This window comes from Strongylocentrotus purpuratus, unplaced genomic scaffold, assembly GCF_000002235.5.
Source record: "Strongylocentrotus purpuratus isolate Spur 01 unplaced genomic scaffold, Spur_5.0 spur5_scaffold_4, whole genome shotgun sequence".
Classification (NCBI taxonomy): Eukaryota; Metazoa; Echinodermata; class Echinoidea; order Camarodonta; family Strongylocentrotidae; genus Strongylocentrotus; species Strongylocentrotus purpuratus.
In genome coordinates, this window is record NW_022145610.1 from 30738906 (window position 1) to 30758492 (window position 19587).

At 40.7% G+C, this 19587-nt stretch overlaps 1 protein-coding gene and 1 long non-coding RNA gene across 5 annotated transcripts in view; both read left to right on the forward strand.

Moving 5' to 3' along the window:
* Positions 1-7979: 7979 nt before the first annotated feature.
* The window catches only part of LOC577233 (mediator of RNA polymerase II transcription subunit 12), a 29714-nt gene continuing 18106 nt past the window's right edge, over positions 7980-19587 (forward strand). For 3 of the 4 annotated variants that reach the window (XM_030998236.1, XM_030998239.1, XM_030998237.1), the window contains exons 1-3: positions 7980-8458; positions 13359-13773; positions 14488-14543. In XM_030998236.1, the coding sequence (XP_030854096.1) occupies positions 8423-8458; positions 13359-13773; positions 14488-14543 (507 nt within the window). In that variant the 5' untranslated portion in view covers positions 7980-8422. The remainder of the gene's footprint in view (positions 8459-13358; positions 13774-14487; positions 14544-19587) is intronic. The other variant, XM_011684489.2, reaches the window with a different exon arrangement.
* LOC115929365 lies at positions 9471-12876 on the forward strand. The gene is made up of 2 exons (XR_004066444.1): positions 9471-9679; positions 12239-12876. It is a non-coding gene; the product is annotated as an uncharacterized LOC115929365 (long non-coding RNA).

The window sequence follows — 19587 nt, forward strand, 5'->3', positions numbered from 1 at the left end:
CCGGGAGGGCCTTGCCCCCCCCCCCCGCAAAAAAAGAGAGAGAGAGAAGGAAAAGAAGGGAAAGGGAAAGAGGAGAGAAAGGGAAAGAAAGAAGAGAAAGAGGAAGAAGAAGGGAAAAAGGGGGGGAAGAAGCAGATCAAGGGCCGAAAGGGTCTTGGATCCCAGCTGTCACCCCCCCCCCCCCCCCCATTACAAAATAAGAGAGAATGATGAAAAGGGTAAGAAAAAGGAAAAGAAGAGATAAAGGGAGGTAAAAACGGAAGAAGAAAAGAAAAGAAGCGGGATATCAGTTTTTGCCGCCAACAAGTTGTAGTTCAGAGGGTTAAAGCCCTAGACCCTACGCCAATAAACGCTACGCTCTGCCTTATCGTAAATACCACTCCCCCAACCTACTTAGAGAAACGTTCAGCGAGGCCTGCATAAAAAGTGGTGGTGCGGTTTTTTTTTCTACCCCCCCCCCAAACGTTTTTGCTCATTTCGCCACTGCCGGTGTCACCATTACGTACCAATATTTGGCTAGCATAATTTCAAATACATTGACATATTGTGCATTGGAACCCCATTGGAACCCTTTCCCATACATCAACAATCAACAACACCAACAATAATTATTTTGTCACACCTAAATTGGAAAAAATGATTAACTTTTGATATCTGGCTTTTTTTGCTTTAAAGAAAAATTGTAACTGATCTCCCCTACCTTCATCAACTTTTAATATCTGGCTTTTTTGCTTTAAAGAAAAATTGTAACTGATCTCCCCTACCTTTCTTCTTCCTCTTCCCCCCCCCCCCATACTTCTCTCACCCTCTCTCATTTAAGTTTGGTGAGGGAGGCAGGGGCCTTTCGCCCCCTCCCCCGATCCACACGATGTTGATGGGATTAATCGCAACTGATCTCTGCTTCTTTTCACCCTTTTCTTTTTTCTACCTCTTTTGTGTTCCATTTTAGCTCTCCTCTTTCCCTTTCCTTTCTCTCTTTTTTTTTTTTGGCGAGAAGGGGGGGGGTTGGTCTGGGGGGGGGGCAGAGGCAAAGGCCTTTTTCCGCGATCTTGGGGGGGGGTAGTGAGCACCTTTTTTTTTTTGGGGGGCCCTCGAAATTTTAACAATTTGCACCCCCCCCCCCCCCCCCCCCCCCATCCCCCTACTAGATCCGCCACTGCCTGTAGTTTCATCCCTGGCTAGCTGGTTAAGCTGAATATGGGTTATCTAGTCGTTTCATTCATTAAGTATAATTATAATTATACTTAATATACTTGTATCAGGGATATGAGAGTACATCCCTGTTTGTTTTGACTATGTATACGTGTGGACTAGAGTACGGACATTCGGTGCGGCAGGAGGACTACAGGCGCGGATCCAGGATTTTCCGATAGGGGGGCCGGAAATTTGAAAATTGCGCAGACAGTTTTTCAACTCAACACACCAATACTGACAAGGTCATATTAGAAGCACCATACCGGTATTTTTTTTGACATTTTCATCGGGGGGGGGCTGAAGCCTCTTGCCCGAAAAAGTAATTTTCTGGTTTCACAATTCGGCTAGTGAGCGAAGCGAGCGAGCAAAAATTTGAGGATAATATGTATTTTGTGAAAGTGTTATTTATCACCAAAATATACGAGAAAAGATATAACAAATTCATATTCGGGCAGCTCGCTGTCACCTCCCCCCCCCCCCCCCCCAATTACGCGCGAAGCGCAGAAGCTTTAATGTTCATGAATTATTAGAGAAAGAAGACGATTCGTTGTACCGTTCTCGGTTGTTAATCATTGTCTGAATTCAGTTTCCATACCCCCTCCCGCGCGAAGCGCGGAAGCTTTGACGTTTCATTAAATCATTAGAGAAAGAGTACCGTTCTCGACTCTTAATCCTTGTCTGAATTAAGTCCCCCCCCCCCCCCCCTCCCTCTCCCGCGCGGAGCGCGGAAGCTTTGACATTTCATTAAATTATTAGAGAAAGAAGACGATTCATGTACCGTTCTCGATTCTTAATCATTGTCTGAATTCAGTTTCTATACCCCCTCCCAGTGGCGGATCCAGGGGGGGGGGCCAGGGGCCCGGGCCCCCCCCCCCCTTGAGAAAAAAATCATGTAAAATCACGTGATTTTTACCTTTTTTGGGGTTGGGCCCCCCCCCCCCCTGGCGCTCAAGGGGGGGGGTGCAAATTGAAAAAAATTTGAGGATCAAAAAAAAAAAAATGTGCGTTACGCTTGTTCACTATGCGATAAGACCTATAGTCGCAAGTTCGACATGAAGAGGCACGCACAGAATGTACATCCTGATATGAAAGATCATGGGTACGAGACTGAAAATTCCAACGCTGGTGAAGAAACTAGTGAAGATGATTACTCCGAACCACCCTCTAAAAAGCAAAGAGTTGTAGAATCTAGCGATGAATCTGAAACAAGTGATTCAGAAAGTGAAGGAGAGGATGAATCGTCAAAGTCAGAGACACCTGACATGAAAGAACCTGAGGACAACCCTGCTTATCAAGAATGGTTAGAACAGGCCATGACAAACACCGAGGACCTCAGGGACGAAAAATATCAAAAATATATCTCCGATGGTATGGATGAAGAAGAAGCTAAAGAAAAGGCTCACGTGAAAGTTCTATGGGCTGTCAAACGCAGCTTTTTCGATCTTTACTCCAACTTCTTGCAGCAGAATGTGTACCTTGGAAGCGCTGACATCAATGATGAAATTATGTCTGATCTCACGGAAAAAGTAGAAAATGGCATGAATCTTCGGAAAGCCGTGAAAAGAGTCTTAGCAAGACACGGTGCACAATTCGAGGGGTTATTCCAGTATCAGGATGAGAATGAAGATGATAGTGAAGAAGAGACGGAGACGGAGGGTGCAGATGGAAGCGACAACTAAGGCTTGACATCACCCTGAAAAGAACACTTCGTAGACAACCCTAATAATAGATGACAAATTTACTCTATTTCAACATGTTGTACATCAATCGACCTTTCTGAGAAAAAAAAACACTTTCTATTGTGTTTTATGTTTTTAAAGATATTTATTTATAAACACTAATTGTTTGTTGTACAATTGTGTTAACAGTTTTTACATATTCACGATGAAGTAATACAATAATCTGACTTGGGTCCTATTTCTCTAGTTAAAAATGTTTTGTATATTTTATCTCTGTTCCCTAGTAACATGACTAAATAGCAATTCTTATCTTTGTATTCAAATCTGGTTTTGCATAAAGTTGTCCACATTGAAACGGAAACAAATATAGTAAAATAAGTAAAATATAATTATGTACTACATAGTGTTTTATTTCATGGATGTGTGTATTCTACGTCACAATAGTCGTACAACATACAAAGTATGTCCAGAATGAATAGAGTCGAGATGTTGAAAGTATGAAATAGAGTCGAGATGGTGAAAGTATGAAATAGAGTCGAGGTGGTGAAAGTATGAAATAGAGTCGAGATGTTGAAAGTATGGAAATAGAGTCGAGATGGTGAAAGTATGGAAAGAGAGTCGAGATTAATGAAAGTATGGAATAAAGTCGAGATGGTGAACGTGTGATATAGAGTCGAAATGGTGAAAGTGTGAAATAGAGTCGAGATGTTGAAAGTATGGAAATAGAGTCGAGATTGAAATAGAGTCGAGATGGTGAACGTATGAAATAGATTTACGGAGTTCATAATAGAGTGTTAAACCTCAACAGGATAGTGGGTGCTCTAGAAAACTTGGTGATTTAGCATAGAGATGAATGATCCGTCAAATGCGTTGTGGATATAACGATACGGCGTTACGGCGTTATATACGGCGTTACGGCATGTTACGACGCTAAACTACGGATTTACGGCGTGTATGTTTGCTGTACAATTGTGTTAACTTTTTGTTTACCGATGAAAAAATACAATAATGTGACTTGGGTTCTATTTCTCTAGTTAAAAATGTTTTGTATATTTTATCTCTGTTCTCTGGTAACATGACTAAATTGCAATTGTTATCTGTGTATTCAAATCTGTTTTGATGATGTTTTGAGAGAGTCCAAACATAGCCCTGAACTATAAGTATCAAAGTGTTGTGTGAAAGTCCAAAGAACTCGACGGAACGAACAGGGCGGAATAAAACGAGCTTCATTTGTCGAAAAGCTGTTGAGAGGTTCATAAACTCAATACACGATCAATAAGAAACACCGGTTCTATTGTTGAAAAGAGGTAATTCAAATACAAAGAAACTAGACCTATACAAAGTCCAGGCGCGTACGCAGGGGGGGGGGGGGGTTTGGGGGGGGTTAAACCCCCCCCCCCCCCCTTTGGAAATTTTTTGTGTGTAAACCCCCCTAAAAAAAACCTAAAACCCCCCCCCCCCCTTTTGGATTTTTTTATTTTATTTTTATTTTTTTTTTTTTAATTATTAAAAAAAAATAAAAAATAAAAATTATTCCCATGGCCGACCTAAAAAAGGTGACCTTACCCCCCCCCCCCCCAACGGAGCAAAATGTCAAATTTCCAAATTTCGAGACCAAAAAAAAAAAAAAAAAGTGTCCTCTTACCCTAACCCCCCCCCCCCCCCCCCCCCCCCCCCCCCCCCCCCCCCGCTTATTCAGCGGCTGGCTGAGTCGTTGCGAAATTTTCGGACCGATTTATAAATGTTAAAACCCCCCCCTTGAAAAATCCTGCGTACGCGCCTGACAAAGTCAATACCTTTTATACACATAGACTGCAATACGCTTCCCCGTGTTGCCGAATACACGTTCCTTTATTTAGTTGATCGAACAATAGATATTGATCCAAACTACAACGGCGTTGTAAACGTTCCTTAAAGTAAACACAAATTATCCCGTAGAAAGAAAGTCAAAAAGTCAAAATTACACAGGCACTCGTGTTAAAAGTCAGTTCCACAAATAAATACCTATCCACTATTCAAAACGTCAATAATTCCTAAAGATCTTTAAGTAAAATTTAAAATGTCAAAATTCACATAGAAACACGTGTTGTAATTCACTTTTTGCTTGAAAAAAAACTAAGTCCAACAGAGAAAATCACTAAGTAAAATTCATAAAGTCACAATCCCATTGACACACGTGTTATAAGTCAGTTTTTATCGAAAAAATTTACAAGTCCAAAATGACAAATCCCTAATTAAATTCAAAAAGTCAGGACCTCGTCAAAACCCCAAAGACATGCGTGTTATAAGTCCGTTTTTTCTCGAAAATAGACTATGTCAAAGTTAATGTACACGAGTCAATTAGAAATAGTATAAGTACGAAAAAATTCGTGTACAAAACCTATGGCCGTCCCGGTACTCACTGCTATAACTACTCTCGATACTTAATCATTGTCTGAATTCAGTTTCCATACCCCCTCCAGCGCGAAGCGCGGAAGCTTTGACGTTTCATTAAATCATTAGAGAAAGAGTAACGTTCTCGACTCTTAAACCTTGTCTGAATTGAGTTCCCCCCTCTCTCTCGCGCGAAGCGCAGAAGCTTTGACGTTTCATTAAATTATTAGAGAAAGAAGACGATTCGTTGTTCTGTTCTCGGTTCTTTATCGTTGTCTGAATTTAGTTCCCCCCCTCCGCGCAAAGCGCGGAAGCTTTGACGTTTAATTGAATTATTAGAGAAAGAAGATGATTTGTTGTACCATTCTCGACTCTTATTCCTTGTCTGAATTCATTTTTCCCCCTCCCGCGCGAAGCGCGGAAGCTTTGACCTTTCATAGATTAATGAAATTATTAGAGAAAGAAGATAATTCGTTGTTCCATTCTCGACCCTCAATCCTTCTCTGAATTCAGATTACCCCCTCTAGCGCAAAGCGCAGAAGCTTAACGTTTCATTAAATTATTAGAGAAAGAAGACGATTCGTTGTACCGTTCTCGATTCTTATCATTCTTATCCTTGTCTGAATTGAGTCCCCCCCCCCCCTCTCCCTCGCGAAGCGCGGAAGCTTTGACGTTTCATTGAATTATTAGAGAAAGAAGATGATTCGTTGTTTCATTCTCGACTCTAAATCCTTGTCTGAATTCAGTTTTCCTCCCCCCGCGCGTAGCGCGTAAGCTTCTGACGCTTCATTAAATTATGAGAGAAAGAAGATGATTTGTTGTCCCGTTTTAGACTTGTCAAAAATGTTTCTTTGTCTGCTCCTTTTTTCGTCCTATGTCCTCTTACTGCCCCTACCGCCCCTAGCTACGCATGCTTTAAAGGGAAAATGAAACAATCGTGATTGTGATAGCATACAATTAGGTCAGTTCAACCATGAAATAATCGCGACCGGGAGCGTCATATCTTAGTTTTGTGTTATCGGGCGAGGGCCGGAGCGGAGCGACCAAGCGAGATTTTGCAATGTAGAATGCTGAAATTATGCATTCTAGAAAATCCTTTAGTCCAATATTTACGTTCTTTCCGCTACATGTATATTTATTTCTAGCTGTATATCTAAATTTCCGGGGGGACGTGTCTCTCTATCGGGCCCAGGATCGCCGCCGCTGTCCATTATCACTACCTACATGAGTTCAAATATAAGCACAAGCGAGTTGGTATGAGCTGAATCCAAATGAAGGGCAAAATAAGAGTTGTGAAGCGGCCCTACCGTTAATCTAAAAATTGACTGTTTAGTATATAGCTTCTATTTGAAAGACATCCAAAACATTGTGCCCTTTTCATTTTTTTCTTCAAAAGCAGGGGCTGTTTGTAACGTTTAACTTTGAATCCGTGGCTCGAGATTTTATGCGGCCGGCCCGGCCCCCTCTATTCAATAACGTTTCCTAAGCCTTCTGGAATGACCCCAAATCTCCCGATTACAGTTTTTCCCTTATTCGTCGTTACTGTCACTTAGCGCCATTTCCTTGTCTTTCCCCATTTCTCACCCGACTTTTCTTTTCCCCCACCCCCACCCCCCCCCCCCCCCCCCCCCCACCCCCCCCCACTCAGTATTATCTAGGGTATGCGCATGTATGTTCCCTCTCTTAGTTTAAAAGCAACCCTTTATCTTCGGTGTGTAGAGTCAGTGCGGGCCGGCTTTGTGTGTATTACGGGCCGGACTTTGTTGCGTGAAAAGTAACCCTTTATCGGAAATTTTGGGAACACAAAATCGGTCCCTCCGACCCCGGAGTGGGAGTGAGGTGGGGGGGGGATCTTCTTCTTTTTTTTTTCTTTCTCTCTCTCTCTTTTTCTTTCTTTTCTCTTCTCTTTTCTTTTCTCTTCTCCTTTTTTCTTCTCTTCTCCTTTCTTTTTTTTTTCTCTTTTTTTTTGCGCCGCCAATAGGGGGGGCCGCGGCCGTTTCGGCCCCCCCTGGATCCGCCACTGGGACTATTGGTGCGAGACCTCTTCAGCACAGATTGTCCGTCAGACATTTGAGGCGCGCACGGAATGTCCGACACGGACATTCTGCGCGGATAAAATCCGCACCTTTTTTGTTTTGTAATATTCTTTATTGTATTCACTCAATAAATAATATTAATTCATACAAATTGTAATATATAACATATTGAAACCAATTACAGAGTACAAAATACAGTAATCTCAATTATATTGAATGAATTCATATTGTTATAACCCCCCCCCCCCCCCCCCCCCCCCCCCTCTATATTGTTCTGTGTTACTAGTATCCCTATTACATATTATAATTTATAACATATTGGAACAAAGTACAGACTACAATCAACTTAGTTATATCGAATGAATAAAGTTTGTTAAATCCCCTACCCCCGTTAAAAACAAAACCAACAACAACAAACACAAAAAAAAAAAAAAAAAAAAAAACAAAAAACAAAAAAAAAAAAAAAAAAAAAAAAAAAAAAAAAAAAAAAAAAAAAAAAACAATCGATCTCTAATAGTCGGACGATCGGTGCGGGTGTTACATTCTACGCGGTCACAACGGCCCCTTCTCCAGAAAAGTAATCGAGGACAACACATATTTGTTTTAATTTTTTTTTGGGGGGGGGGGCCTTAGCTGGGGGCAAAAGGTCAGATATTTTTAGTTGTGTGTCACTGATTTTTTTCCGTAGAGATCAGTGTTGTGTGTGCATATGTTTCAAAGACACCGTAATTTAAATGGCAAACCACAAAAAACGGGCGCGAGATAGATCGAGAGCGCATGCAGGCTAGCTAGGCGCTAGGCGGCAGGCTTAGCTTATAGCTGCAGCACTGCACTCGGCTATTTGCATGCACTATGCACGTTCAGCTCAGTTCCGAAACAAAACGAAACAAAACCTGATGATCGCATTGTCTATTACCCAAATAAGCACAGACCGATTTGCATAATTAGCCTGTTTACTTCATACTGAATATATAGATTTCTACAGATAAATGTATCACTGAATGCAGCAATTTTCCCGTGCTGGGTCCGGCTAGGCGTCAACAAAAACCCATTCGATCGCTCTAACTGTTAGATCTGATTGGATCTGGAGTCGGTGTACAACTTTACAAGTTACAACAAGACTGCGGGAAGGACAACGCAATGCAACGGCCACCTCACCCTTCACAAATGCAGCCGGTATGTCAACTTCTACTTCTAGACCTTATTAATATTCATCGAAACTCGAAAGCCTTTTCAGCAACTAAAATGGAATCATGTAATTTTGTAGTCATTTCACGCATCAGATATATCATTATGAAAATGAAAATTTAAATGTGATGATGTGCACAGTGCAGTAGGGGCGCTGGTCCGAGAATGAGGATTGTCTTAAATTAATACTAGAGTCTAGACGACGATATCCTTGTAAACACTGAGAAATTGTGTCCTTAAAAACAAAGATCGTTCCCATTTTCGCAGACTGTTCTGCTGGGTTTTTTTTTTTTTTTGGGGGGGGGGTATACGGTACGGTTTGGCGGGACATTTTCATAAACCGGGAAAGCGGGAGGAAGGCGTGGTGGTGGGAATCTCCCGCGACAAGCTTTTGGGGCAGCGGGAGAATGAGCGTGGTGGCGTGAGACTCCCTCCAAATGAGGGAGCTAGGGTTGACAGCCCTGCTTATCCATTTTCCTCCAAGTCTAAAAAGAAATCCGGACATTTGGTCCCAGTTTCTGAGTTTTGAGTTGACAGTGATTTGGGCTGGGAAACATTTGTACTGACGGTACCATGCCGGTGGCCGCCGCTCTCCCTGGCACGGGTAAGCGTTGGCCTGGACAATGCCAGGCGCGGGCAAAAAACAAAAACCAAAACGGCCGATTATTCGAGTACGAGGAATTGTAATCGAGTAGACTTTCTAGGTGTCAACAGTGCGAGTACTCAAGTATTCGAGTACTCCTTAAACTCCTTAAAACAAACTTATTTCCTACTTGATACGCTATTATTTTGTTTGTTCAATGCTATGTTATGATATGTTAATTACAAGCCTTAAATTTCAATATTTTTAGGGCAAGGCCACTTTTCTGTAGGGCACATTCCTATAGTACAGCACAAATACGAAGAATTGGAAAGGGCACACAAAATCTCCTAGGCCAATGAGAGGGGCATTGAGGCCAATCAAAGGGGCAGCCAAGGCCTGACCTTGGATGACCTTAGATTAATGTAATGATATGGATATTCTCGTGTTTACGTTTTCCTCAAAGGTTCATTGACGTACATGTACAAGGCAAATTCCTGGTAGATTTCGCTAGAACTATGTTTACAAACATACATGGTGAATTCCTTGTATGCTATTTTTAACACCTGTTCCGAGACGTTGCGCTCTTAATTTTGGCTCTACTTTTTCGGCTTGGCCGATTGGATTAGGTGTAAACGAGAACAGTAGTGAAGGTGTGTTTTTTTCATATATACATATGGTAACTAAGAATATGGTTCTGGTTTCACTCTGGCTCGCCTACATGTAGTATACATCTCTTCCAAAAATTAAGGTAAGCAGTATTTAGGGGTTTTATACTATATATGGTAACCCGAGGTTGCACCCCTTGCCTTAATGTTCATATTAGACTAAGTATTTAATAATATTTACATTAGATAATAATTATGGCGGAAGAGTTGGTTAAAGATTTGGTAACGGGTTTTACCGAAGCTCTACAGGGTATCCGGATTACACCTACTGGTAGGACAACCGCTACGTTGGATAGATTTTCAGGGCAGGGTGGTATGTTATTAGAAGATTGGTTAGAAGAGGTGGACCTTTATTGTGAACAGTCACAAATTTCAGAGACCCAAAAGGTCAGTGTGATCAAGGCTCATTTGGAGGGGCCGGCACGTAAAGAGTTGCGATGTTATTCTGAAACACTAGATACAAATCAAATAGTTACTATTTTGCAGAACCACTTTGGTAAGAGACAGACTGTACAGTCTCTGCAACAGGCCTTTTACGATCGTAATAATATCAATCCTCATCTGTTAAAGTACAATTAAATATTTGTAGTTCCCCTGTACGTGTGCATAGTGACAATCCTGACCAACAGTCGTTTGCAGAGCCTAGCTCTTCTGGCATATTTCCATCTTACACAAAAGATCAGTTAATCCAAATGCAGAAAGAAGACCCCGAACTGAAGTTTGTATGGGAGCGGTGGTCCCAAAATTGGGCACCCGGTGATGAATACTTCAAACATCCTTCAGAACCTGATAATGTTAAATCATGGTTGACTCATTGGTCTCGCCTTTCATTGAAAGATGGTTTGTTAGTAAGAAGAGTGCTAGACCCTGTATTTGGGGAGATATTCCAAGTTTTACTTCCTCAATGTTTACGTAAGAATGTGTTGGTAGGATGTCATGATGAATGGGGACATCAAGGTAGAAATAGACCTATGAATTAATAAGATCTAGGGCCTTTTAGTATATATGTTGTATATGTTGGTTCCTAATTTTGATAAAGTAGGTATAGATCCAGTAGGGGAGAGTATATGTTGGTTCCTAATTTTGATAAAGTAGGTATAGATCCAGTAGGGGAGGATGTAGCAGGGCGAGCTGGAGATGATAATGTTAATGTTCCAGGGAATCAGGATGGTGCCATCCCAAGAAGGTCGCAAAGACAAACTAAGGGTAGACATTCTAACCCTTTTAATTTACCAAAATCAGTTTTGCGCTGATTATCTACAAATTTTGAGATATTCTATGAACAGTCGGATATTTCGTATTTTTATTGAAGGGACCGTAATATTGACGGTTAATTATCACGGTAATTAGTCGTTTACATCAAATTGGGGAGTTAATAATTTTAATTATCAAACTTTTACTGTTTTGGGGCTGGGCACCCGTCCTGATTTTATTTGGGGTCATTTATGGTTATGGTGATTTTTGCCTAATTACGTGTTGAGATTGGTTGTATATTCCATAGGTCTGCATATTACAAATTTTTATATTTTTCCGGTTACACGTATCGTTGTCTATTCCAGTGTTCGGAGAATGTGCATGTATTATCACTAGTATATTTCAATTTTTAAGTAATTTCTGATTACATATGGATGTTTACAAGTGGCAGGAGAAGTCCCAACAACCGGTTGGAGGAGGTCTGGGGTATCCGGCTCTGACCGCCGGGGTTGTGACACTTCCCTAAGCTTCGCAAACAGTTTCAGGCTATAATTACAAGTAGTTGGAGACATGATAGTGGTAGGTTTCATAGTCTGCTGTAGGGAAATTTGGGCGTTTTTGTTAACCATGCAGGAATAGGACACTCGAGGAATTTATAATAGGTTTTTGGATTAAAATTTTAATTTTGTTATTGCCTCTTTAGGCAGGACCACATAATTGGTTAATTATGTGGATGAAGAGAGGAGGGAAAAAAAAGGAAAATTTTGGAGTTTGAGGGTTTGTTTAATTGACTATTGCGTTAAGGTTGTGCATTTACTTGCAAAATATTGTCATGCTGTTTTAATATGCAAAGGGTGTCATTAATGGGAGGTGATATTTCTAAGTATGTTTGAACTAGTGGGTATTTTTGTGAGTTGGATTACCAGTTTGATATGTGTGTTTATATATTGTAATTTGGAAGCCATGTTGGCTTTATATGATGTATATGAAGTTATTGTAGATGTTTTAGGGCTGGGCAGCCATGTACGTGTGTGTAACTTGGAGGGGAACGTATATATGACGAGAATTTCTATTTTTTTTTGTTGCGATCTTATGGGACAGATCGTTTCAGTAGGGGAGTTTGTAATGATATGGATATTCTCGTGTTTACGTTTTCCTCAAAGGTTCATTGACGTACATGTACAAGGCAAATTCCTGGTAGATTTCGCTAGAACTATGTTTACAAACATACATGGTGAATTCCTTGTATGCTATTTTTAACACCTGTTCCGAGACGTTGCGCTCTTAATTTTGGCTCTACTTTTTCGGCTTGGCCGATTGGATTAGGTGTCGCTGGGCGTGTCGCCACAGTTGACTTAAATTTAATTAGGCAAATTTAGGAAATAGATTTGTATTACAATTGGAAGGGTTTTTCCTTGTTGCCGGGTCTGTTCACACTATCGAAATAGTATGAGAGGGGAAGTGAGGATTACAGGTGTGTAATAGCCAGAAGCATGTGGGCTCGCTAGTGTGGACGGACATAGCAACATTTATCCCTTGTTATATTCCAGGGTTGTTGGGTCTCCGGGTGATTTGCATCTCTTGTTTGAGAGATTAGAATGTAAGAGACACAGGTGGGTGCGTGAAAGAAGTATGTGAGGAATAGAGATGCGGATCATCCGGAGCGCCTTATATCCGAGGGGGGTAAATTCGCCAAGAAATATAGGACCTTTTAATACGGAAACTAATTATAAGTGGATTGATATTACGCAAAGCGTCTGTGTGACACGCCTCAATTTTTGGAAGGACGAGGCGTGTCAGTTCGGGGGATAAAAACCGAGTTGCGTCTCTGGAGCGGGACCTCTCTTCCGTTACGATCGACATGAGTTGCTAATCTGTTTCGATTGGGTTGCCCAGCCCCAAAACATGAACTTCGTGATTTATTAATTCTTCGTTTATTTTAATAAATCTTCAACTCCAATCAAGAATTTGTTTCAGTGACTTTGATTTATCTTCGTTTTCTACACTTCAAGAACTAAAGCTATACTTTAACATTTTCTGAGTCGGTACTAGGCGGGGCGGTTTTGGCCACCGGGCCGTCTCGCCGTGGATCGCTTCATTAATTTAAGCCCTGTAATTATATTGCACTAACACCAAGAATTTCTTATTTTCGCATCACTGATTTCAGAAGTAGGCCTACATGTACATTTGATTTGTGTGTGGATTATAACAAAATCTTACAAAAAGTAAATTAAATGGGGAAGTTTTGAAGTAGACAGTAACATTTAAAAAGGTGTATTTTTCATAAGAGCTCCACCATCACATTTTCAATTTGAGTTGAGGTAATCCCTTTGCAGCAAATGTAACAAATAAAACAAAATGTGTAGAAGTGAGAGACTGTTTTCCAAAGTTCCAAAGAAGCTACAAAAAAACTTAATTTTCTTTCATTTTCTCTTTTGATGAACAGGGTTTCATGCCTGGAGGTGGCAATGCTCCTATGCTACAGCAGTCACAGGGGTTTGCCATGCACGGTATGGGCATGCCTGCTCCCAACCAGGTCCCTCCGAATCAACCAATGCTGAACCACCACCAGCCCATGCCCAACCAACCAATGGGAGGGGGGCAACAACATAGGGAGTATGGAGCACCTCCGCTGCAGTACGGTCAGCAGCATCAGCAGCAGCAGCACATGCAGGTTCCGAATCAGCAGCAACCGCAACAAATGCATTATCCACAGCAGCAGCAGCAGCAGCAGCACCAGGGTGTTTATCCACCGTTTCACCAACAGCAGGGTCAGAATCAGTTTCCACCTCAACAGCAGGCACCGATGCAGCAACCACACCAGCAGCAGTTTCATCCACATGCTTCTAGTTCATCCAATGGTAAGCTCTCTTCCAGCCATCTCTAAAACTGGCTAGATATCTTTCAGCTTCCTTCAAAGTACTATTGGGGTGGGGGTGGAGCATACAGTAAGGGGCAAACTTGCACCCAAGAAATGATCCACAGTCTATGGAATAAAATTCAAGATCTGTTTGTAGGCCTCCAGAGCTTCAGGAGGTATTTGTCCTAGGAAGTGATGTCCGGGGGTAGGTGTCCAGGGACGGATTTTTAGAATTGCTTCCAAGTGGGGGGGGGGGGGGGGGGGGGGGTCACATTCCAGTACCCCCTTCCCCCCCCCCAGACAACTACCCCCTTACAACAACCGCCCTCTAGGACAAGTATCCCTGGGACAACTTTCCTAGGGAGTAGTTGTCCAGGGGGGTAGTCGTTCTAGGGGGTGGTTCCTCTAGGGGGTAGTTGACTGGGGATGGTTATCCGGGGGTAGGATGTCTGGATTTTCAGAATTGCTTCCGGGGGGGGGGGGGGGGGGGGGGGGGGGGGTCACACTCCAGTTTGTTTACGTGCTTGTGATTGTGTTGGTCATATACTTCATTCCCATGTTTTAAAACACATTTGTAGGGAAAAAGTATTTGCTGGAAATTGTTGTGCTAACACACGATATGTTTGTTTTCATAAAATTTAAGATTAATGCACAAATCCACCACTGTCATAGAATCTCTATTAATTAATCAATGTTTGGCCATTTCTTTATACAGCTAATGTTACACCTGGCTGGAAAGTGGGACTCTATGCAAGCGAGAAAGACAAGATGGTAAAAAAGAATCCCCATTCCTCTTTATTTACCTATTTATGACATTTAATCTATTATTAATTTCTTTAATATATTGTAATATTGTAAAAGTGCTTTTCATTGGGCTTATGATAGTTTCTTGCAACAGGCAGTTTCTTAATCATTAATGACACATGCATGCAAAATTGTATTGCTGATTACCTTTTACTAACTGATCGTTTTATCCATTTGAAGAATTTTTGCTGAAAGATTGAAAAGGACATAAAAGTTGAATTCTGAGAAAAAGGTGACAATGGGCAAAGGAAGAGGTGCAAAAATGATGAATGAAAGTAGGACTACATGTACTTACATTTGTTGTGTTTCATCTGCTGTTACTGCTGTATATCTGTATATTTTAGATGGAATGTATCAACGAGCTACATCTGCTATATATCTGTAGGTTGTATCTGTTGGTATATATCTGAAGGTTTTATCATCTGCTTTATATCTGTAGGTTTTCAGGTGACATGAACCGACGAGCTTCATCCTCGAATTGAAAAGTCTAGGATAGAATAAAGTGGATGATTTATTTATCCATTATTCATCCTTCCTTTTACGTTCAGTTCTTTGCATATACATGTATGCAGAGATGCCTACTGTTACGGTTTCGTCGTATCTGTTCTGGTTTTATTGCCTTGTTACAGCCTTACGTTAAACAACCAAAAGGTTACGGGAAACGATAAATAAGTACATTATAGCGTATGTCGCCTATTTACACATAGACTCCGTACACAGCTCTGTACATTGCTTCATGTCACATGCATTTACTCACAAGTTCACTAAATTTGACTACATTAGATGGGCTCTTTTGCTCGCTACACGCTAATGTGCACATGGTCTATGATCAGTATGATGCTACCAGCAGACCATCCGACGCCATCTCGTTTAATTCCGAAACAACGCGGTGCCGTCGTTGTTTTGATACTAGTATTCTATGCGCGGTTGTGCGTTTTTGGGGAGCGTGATGGTGGATGATCATGTGCGCGGCGTGAAGACTTCAGCAGGCGCATTTCAAGTGCGATACGGTATGTTGTGTTCATGAACGCCGGGCCTGGGCTTGTACTGGCGGTGTTTTATTTCTGGATATTATCATGGATTCACGCAAAAAAGGAGGAGATCCTATGACTGCAAACAGATTTGTTATAACGTTTTGATGCACATCTTTATTTGAAACTTAAAAATGGAAGATTCAAAATGCAGTTATAAGAGTGATTGGGTGTTCGTGTGCGTTTTTGCGCAAAAAAGATATGCTGCTTTGTCCTGTGTTCCGGAAAGACCCCCATTTGTAACAACATGTGGTAAATGTTCCTGACAACCATCCTATAGGGTTTGCATCTCTGTGTATGTATCAGGATGGACCACAAGAGTTAAACATGTACATGTAACAGCAACTCAAGCTTAGTATTCAATAGGTCAAGTACCGGTACTATAAGTTTGACATTTATTTGCATGACTCTTGACCAATCTTAAGATTGGTTTGAGAGTCAACCTTCAATATTTGTCTTTGGAAGTTGACGCCCATACCAGCTTTGCACTCTGTTTATTTTTTTTGTCTGTTTGTTTTTTTTCTGCTGACCTTTCAGATTTATATAAGTATGTTTGCCCCAAACTAAGCTTAAATAATTACCCATGAAATTCAAATTCCTTAAGAGTGGTTTTAAGGGTCCTTTTGTTCATTGGTCTATATGATTATACCCCCCCCCCCAAACAAAACAACAACAACAACAAAAAATCAGCATTTCACTCTTTACCAAAAGAACCCTGTTGAAGGTGACTTACTAAAGAAAGAAAAAAATTGAAGAAAGAAAGAAAGAATATGACACCTTGCAAGGCAAACCCTATGGCCCGAATTCACAAAGGAGGTTTGTCGACAAACCTTGGTTTTCGTACGTCATATGACGCGTTTTACGCGTTTTTTACAAACCTGGTTTGTAAAGAACAAAAGGAGGTTTGAGCTCAAACCTTGGTCTGAGCTCAAACCTTGCTTTGTGAATTCGGGCCTCTATGTGTAGCCAGTTTCTAGTCTACCATTTCAGACTCAAATTTGATGTACCGTACATTGTTCAAGATATGGCTGTATTTACATCATGGTTAATTAAATTTTTTGTTTAAGCATACCGTATTTGCCGGCAATAAGGCCGCATAGGCCGCACCCCCAACTTTGACATTTCGTAGAGGGAAAAAAAAAAAAAAACGGACCAAACAAAACAGTCGTAATTTTCTTGTAGAACGCTCTTTTTTTTTACAAACTGATACCAAATTCATCAATATTCTTATAAATTTACAAGAAGTTTACCTCGTTTCTTTCACAATGCAATCGCATGACCATAACTGGTCTTTATCTTTAACTATCGTTTAACCAAATCAATATAGCACTAGTTCATGCTACATTTTATTACAGTGTACATAGTACATTATAAATGTACCTTAGCCTAGCTAGAAGATTCATGCTGAAGACAATAGTCTACATCAGTCCAGACCCTATCTCACAAGTCCTGTTTGAACCAGGCCAACTTCAGTGGTACCGACCGATCATGAAATTGAATGGAATGCCTGGATGGTAATGACCTGCTGGGCCAGCATTGCAGGCATTCCTGCACTGTATCATCTCACAGGGATCCTACGGTCAAGGGGATGGACATTGTCCGTGGGGCAACAAGAATAGAATTCTCTCAAATTTTATATTTGATTGTGACCTGCACGTGGGAGAATAACATATTTTCATATTTTGGCAATAGAAATTTATTCACTTTGGTAGAACCTGGTTTTAAAAGTGTTTGATTCATGTATTTATTGAATTGTGATAATTCACATTTTCTGCGGAATAGAATGTATCAATTATTTTTAGCTCATATATATGAATGTAAGCTTCTGGTCTGTAAGTCCAAAACCGATTTGAGAATCTCAGTAAGTCTTCTGTGTGAACACCCCTCCTGTCTCTGTCTACTGGCTACAGTATTGTGAGCATGCTGAGCTGCCTGCAGTGTTAATAGTTCATTAGCGATAGACGTCATCTCAAACATTTATTTTGTCAGGATCTCTGAACGTCATTAGGAGGATGGTTACCGATTGACCCGTATCAGTTTCTTCTCTGACCAACGGTCTGCTTCTCAGCATCTCCGTGGCACATGTTATGGAGTGTAAAGTAAAGTAATGTACTTTCTAGTCTTCCTCTTTCAACATTTTTACCCAATGTGCCTGTGGATTTAAGGTACACATTGTTAATTTATTGATTTACTCGATTAGATCAACTTTTTTTTCTTCCTGATCACCTATCATGGATACATTTAGGTAATTGTTGGGATTTTTGTGCCGGGGGGGGGGGGGGGGAGGAGGGGGGCAGGGAGGGGTACATTTTCATTATCAACTTTGAGAAATTGTGGAAGAGACACCCCCCCCCCCCCCCTTCAAATCATTTAGAAAGTGAAAGCAAAATTTCACGAGTTAGCATTCAAAGCCTATGCAATTCAGTTAAGGTTTTGTTGTCGATGGCATTTTAATCCATTTATTGTCCTCTCACATGTTCAAGTCCATGTAAACATACTTGTACATCTACCCACACACACAACCCACACATTCTCAAAGGTACTGTATGTTAGTCTACAAGCACAGACTATAATTTGACAACTAAACAATGCATTGTGTCTGGAGTCTAGATTATGCTAGCTTGATAATCTATTGTGTAAGATACATGTAGACGAAGAACATATACCGTAGCTACAGCTTGGGGTCTATGTATGATAGTCTTTAGCTCAGATAGTCCAGACACTGATTTATAATGTATCATACTAGACAAAGGGTCTGAAATGGTAAACCACACATACACACAGAGCTGGGGTAAGTGAAGAGATGATGACTCTTGCAGATGCGATCCAAGAGGGTTAGAGATAGAGAACGTGAGGAGGGAGCTCTGGAAAAGATAAGAGGAGTATAATCTTAACTCTATATTTGGATATAATCATGTTAATTTTGGTAAGCCTCTTAATTCTTCTTTTCGCCTATTAATCTGCATCAATGAAAGATTTTATGTTTTAATTTAGAGTTGAATTTTCAAAAAATATTTATTTTTCTCTTTTTAATCACAAAAATGATGGCATTTCATTTTTTAAACACATATATCGCACATTGATAATATTATTTTCTTCTTCGTAGTAGTAGATGTAGTAGTAGTAATAGTAATAGTAGTAGTAGTAGTAGTAGTAGTACATGTAGAAGTAGTAGTAGTAATACATGTATTTTAAAATAATAAAAAGTATTACACCATGGAGATGGGGTTCAACACTAGTAGGGGTCCAAAGGCATGAAATGAATCCCCCCCCCCCCACCAAACAAAATGTTGAAAGGTGTTCAATCGAGTTGAGCCTTTCAAGTTGTTAAATTGTGCGATAGTGTGACACCATGATATTGGGTACTTCTTGTGACAATGTGACATCAATGTACATGTAAGGGTCTGAGAATATATCTTCTCAAGCAATTATGCATATCGCCGACACTACCTTTGATGGTCTACAGAGATGCCAACCCTCCCTGAAAATTTGTGTCTTTGATATGTCACTCCAAACAAAATTTTAGGCCTCCTTGGTTTCTTGAAAGATTATTCCTATTATGCTGTATGCAATTGATAGAAACTTCCCTGATTTCTGAATGAATCCTCTCTGATTTATGAATGAATCCTCTCTGAAAGCTGAATGTAAAGGTTGGCATATCTGTGTCTATCTGTGTCTTATGTGACCTGATGATAGGTTGAGGCGCCTTGTAATAGACACTGCTAATGATCATTTGGTCAAGTAATTATCCGGAGCATTGATACCACAAGTGATAATGGATTCATCGTTAATCTATCTCATGCCTGGCTGGCTGCATCCAGGTTGAATCACCGTTCATGGTCTTTCATCTTTCTTTCTTTGCATATATCCTCTCTCTCTCTCTATAACCCTTTCCCATCTTCTCACCATCTTTGGTTTATTCTCTGTACTCCATTCTTTCTCCCTCATTCCCTCTCTTGCACTATCCAAATCCCCCCCCC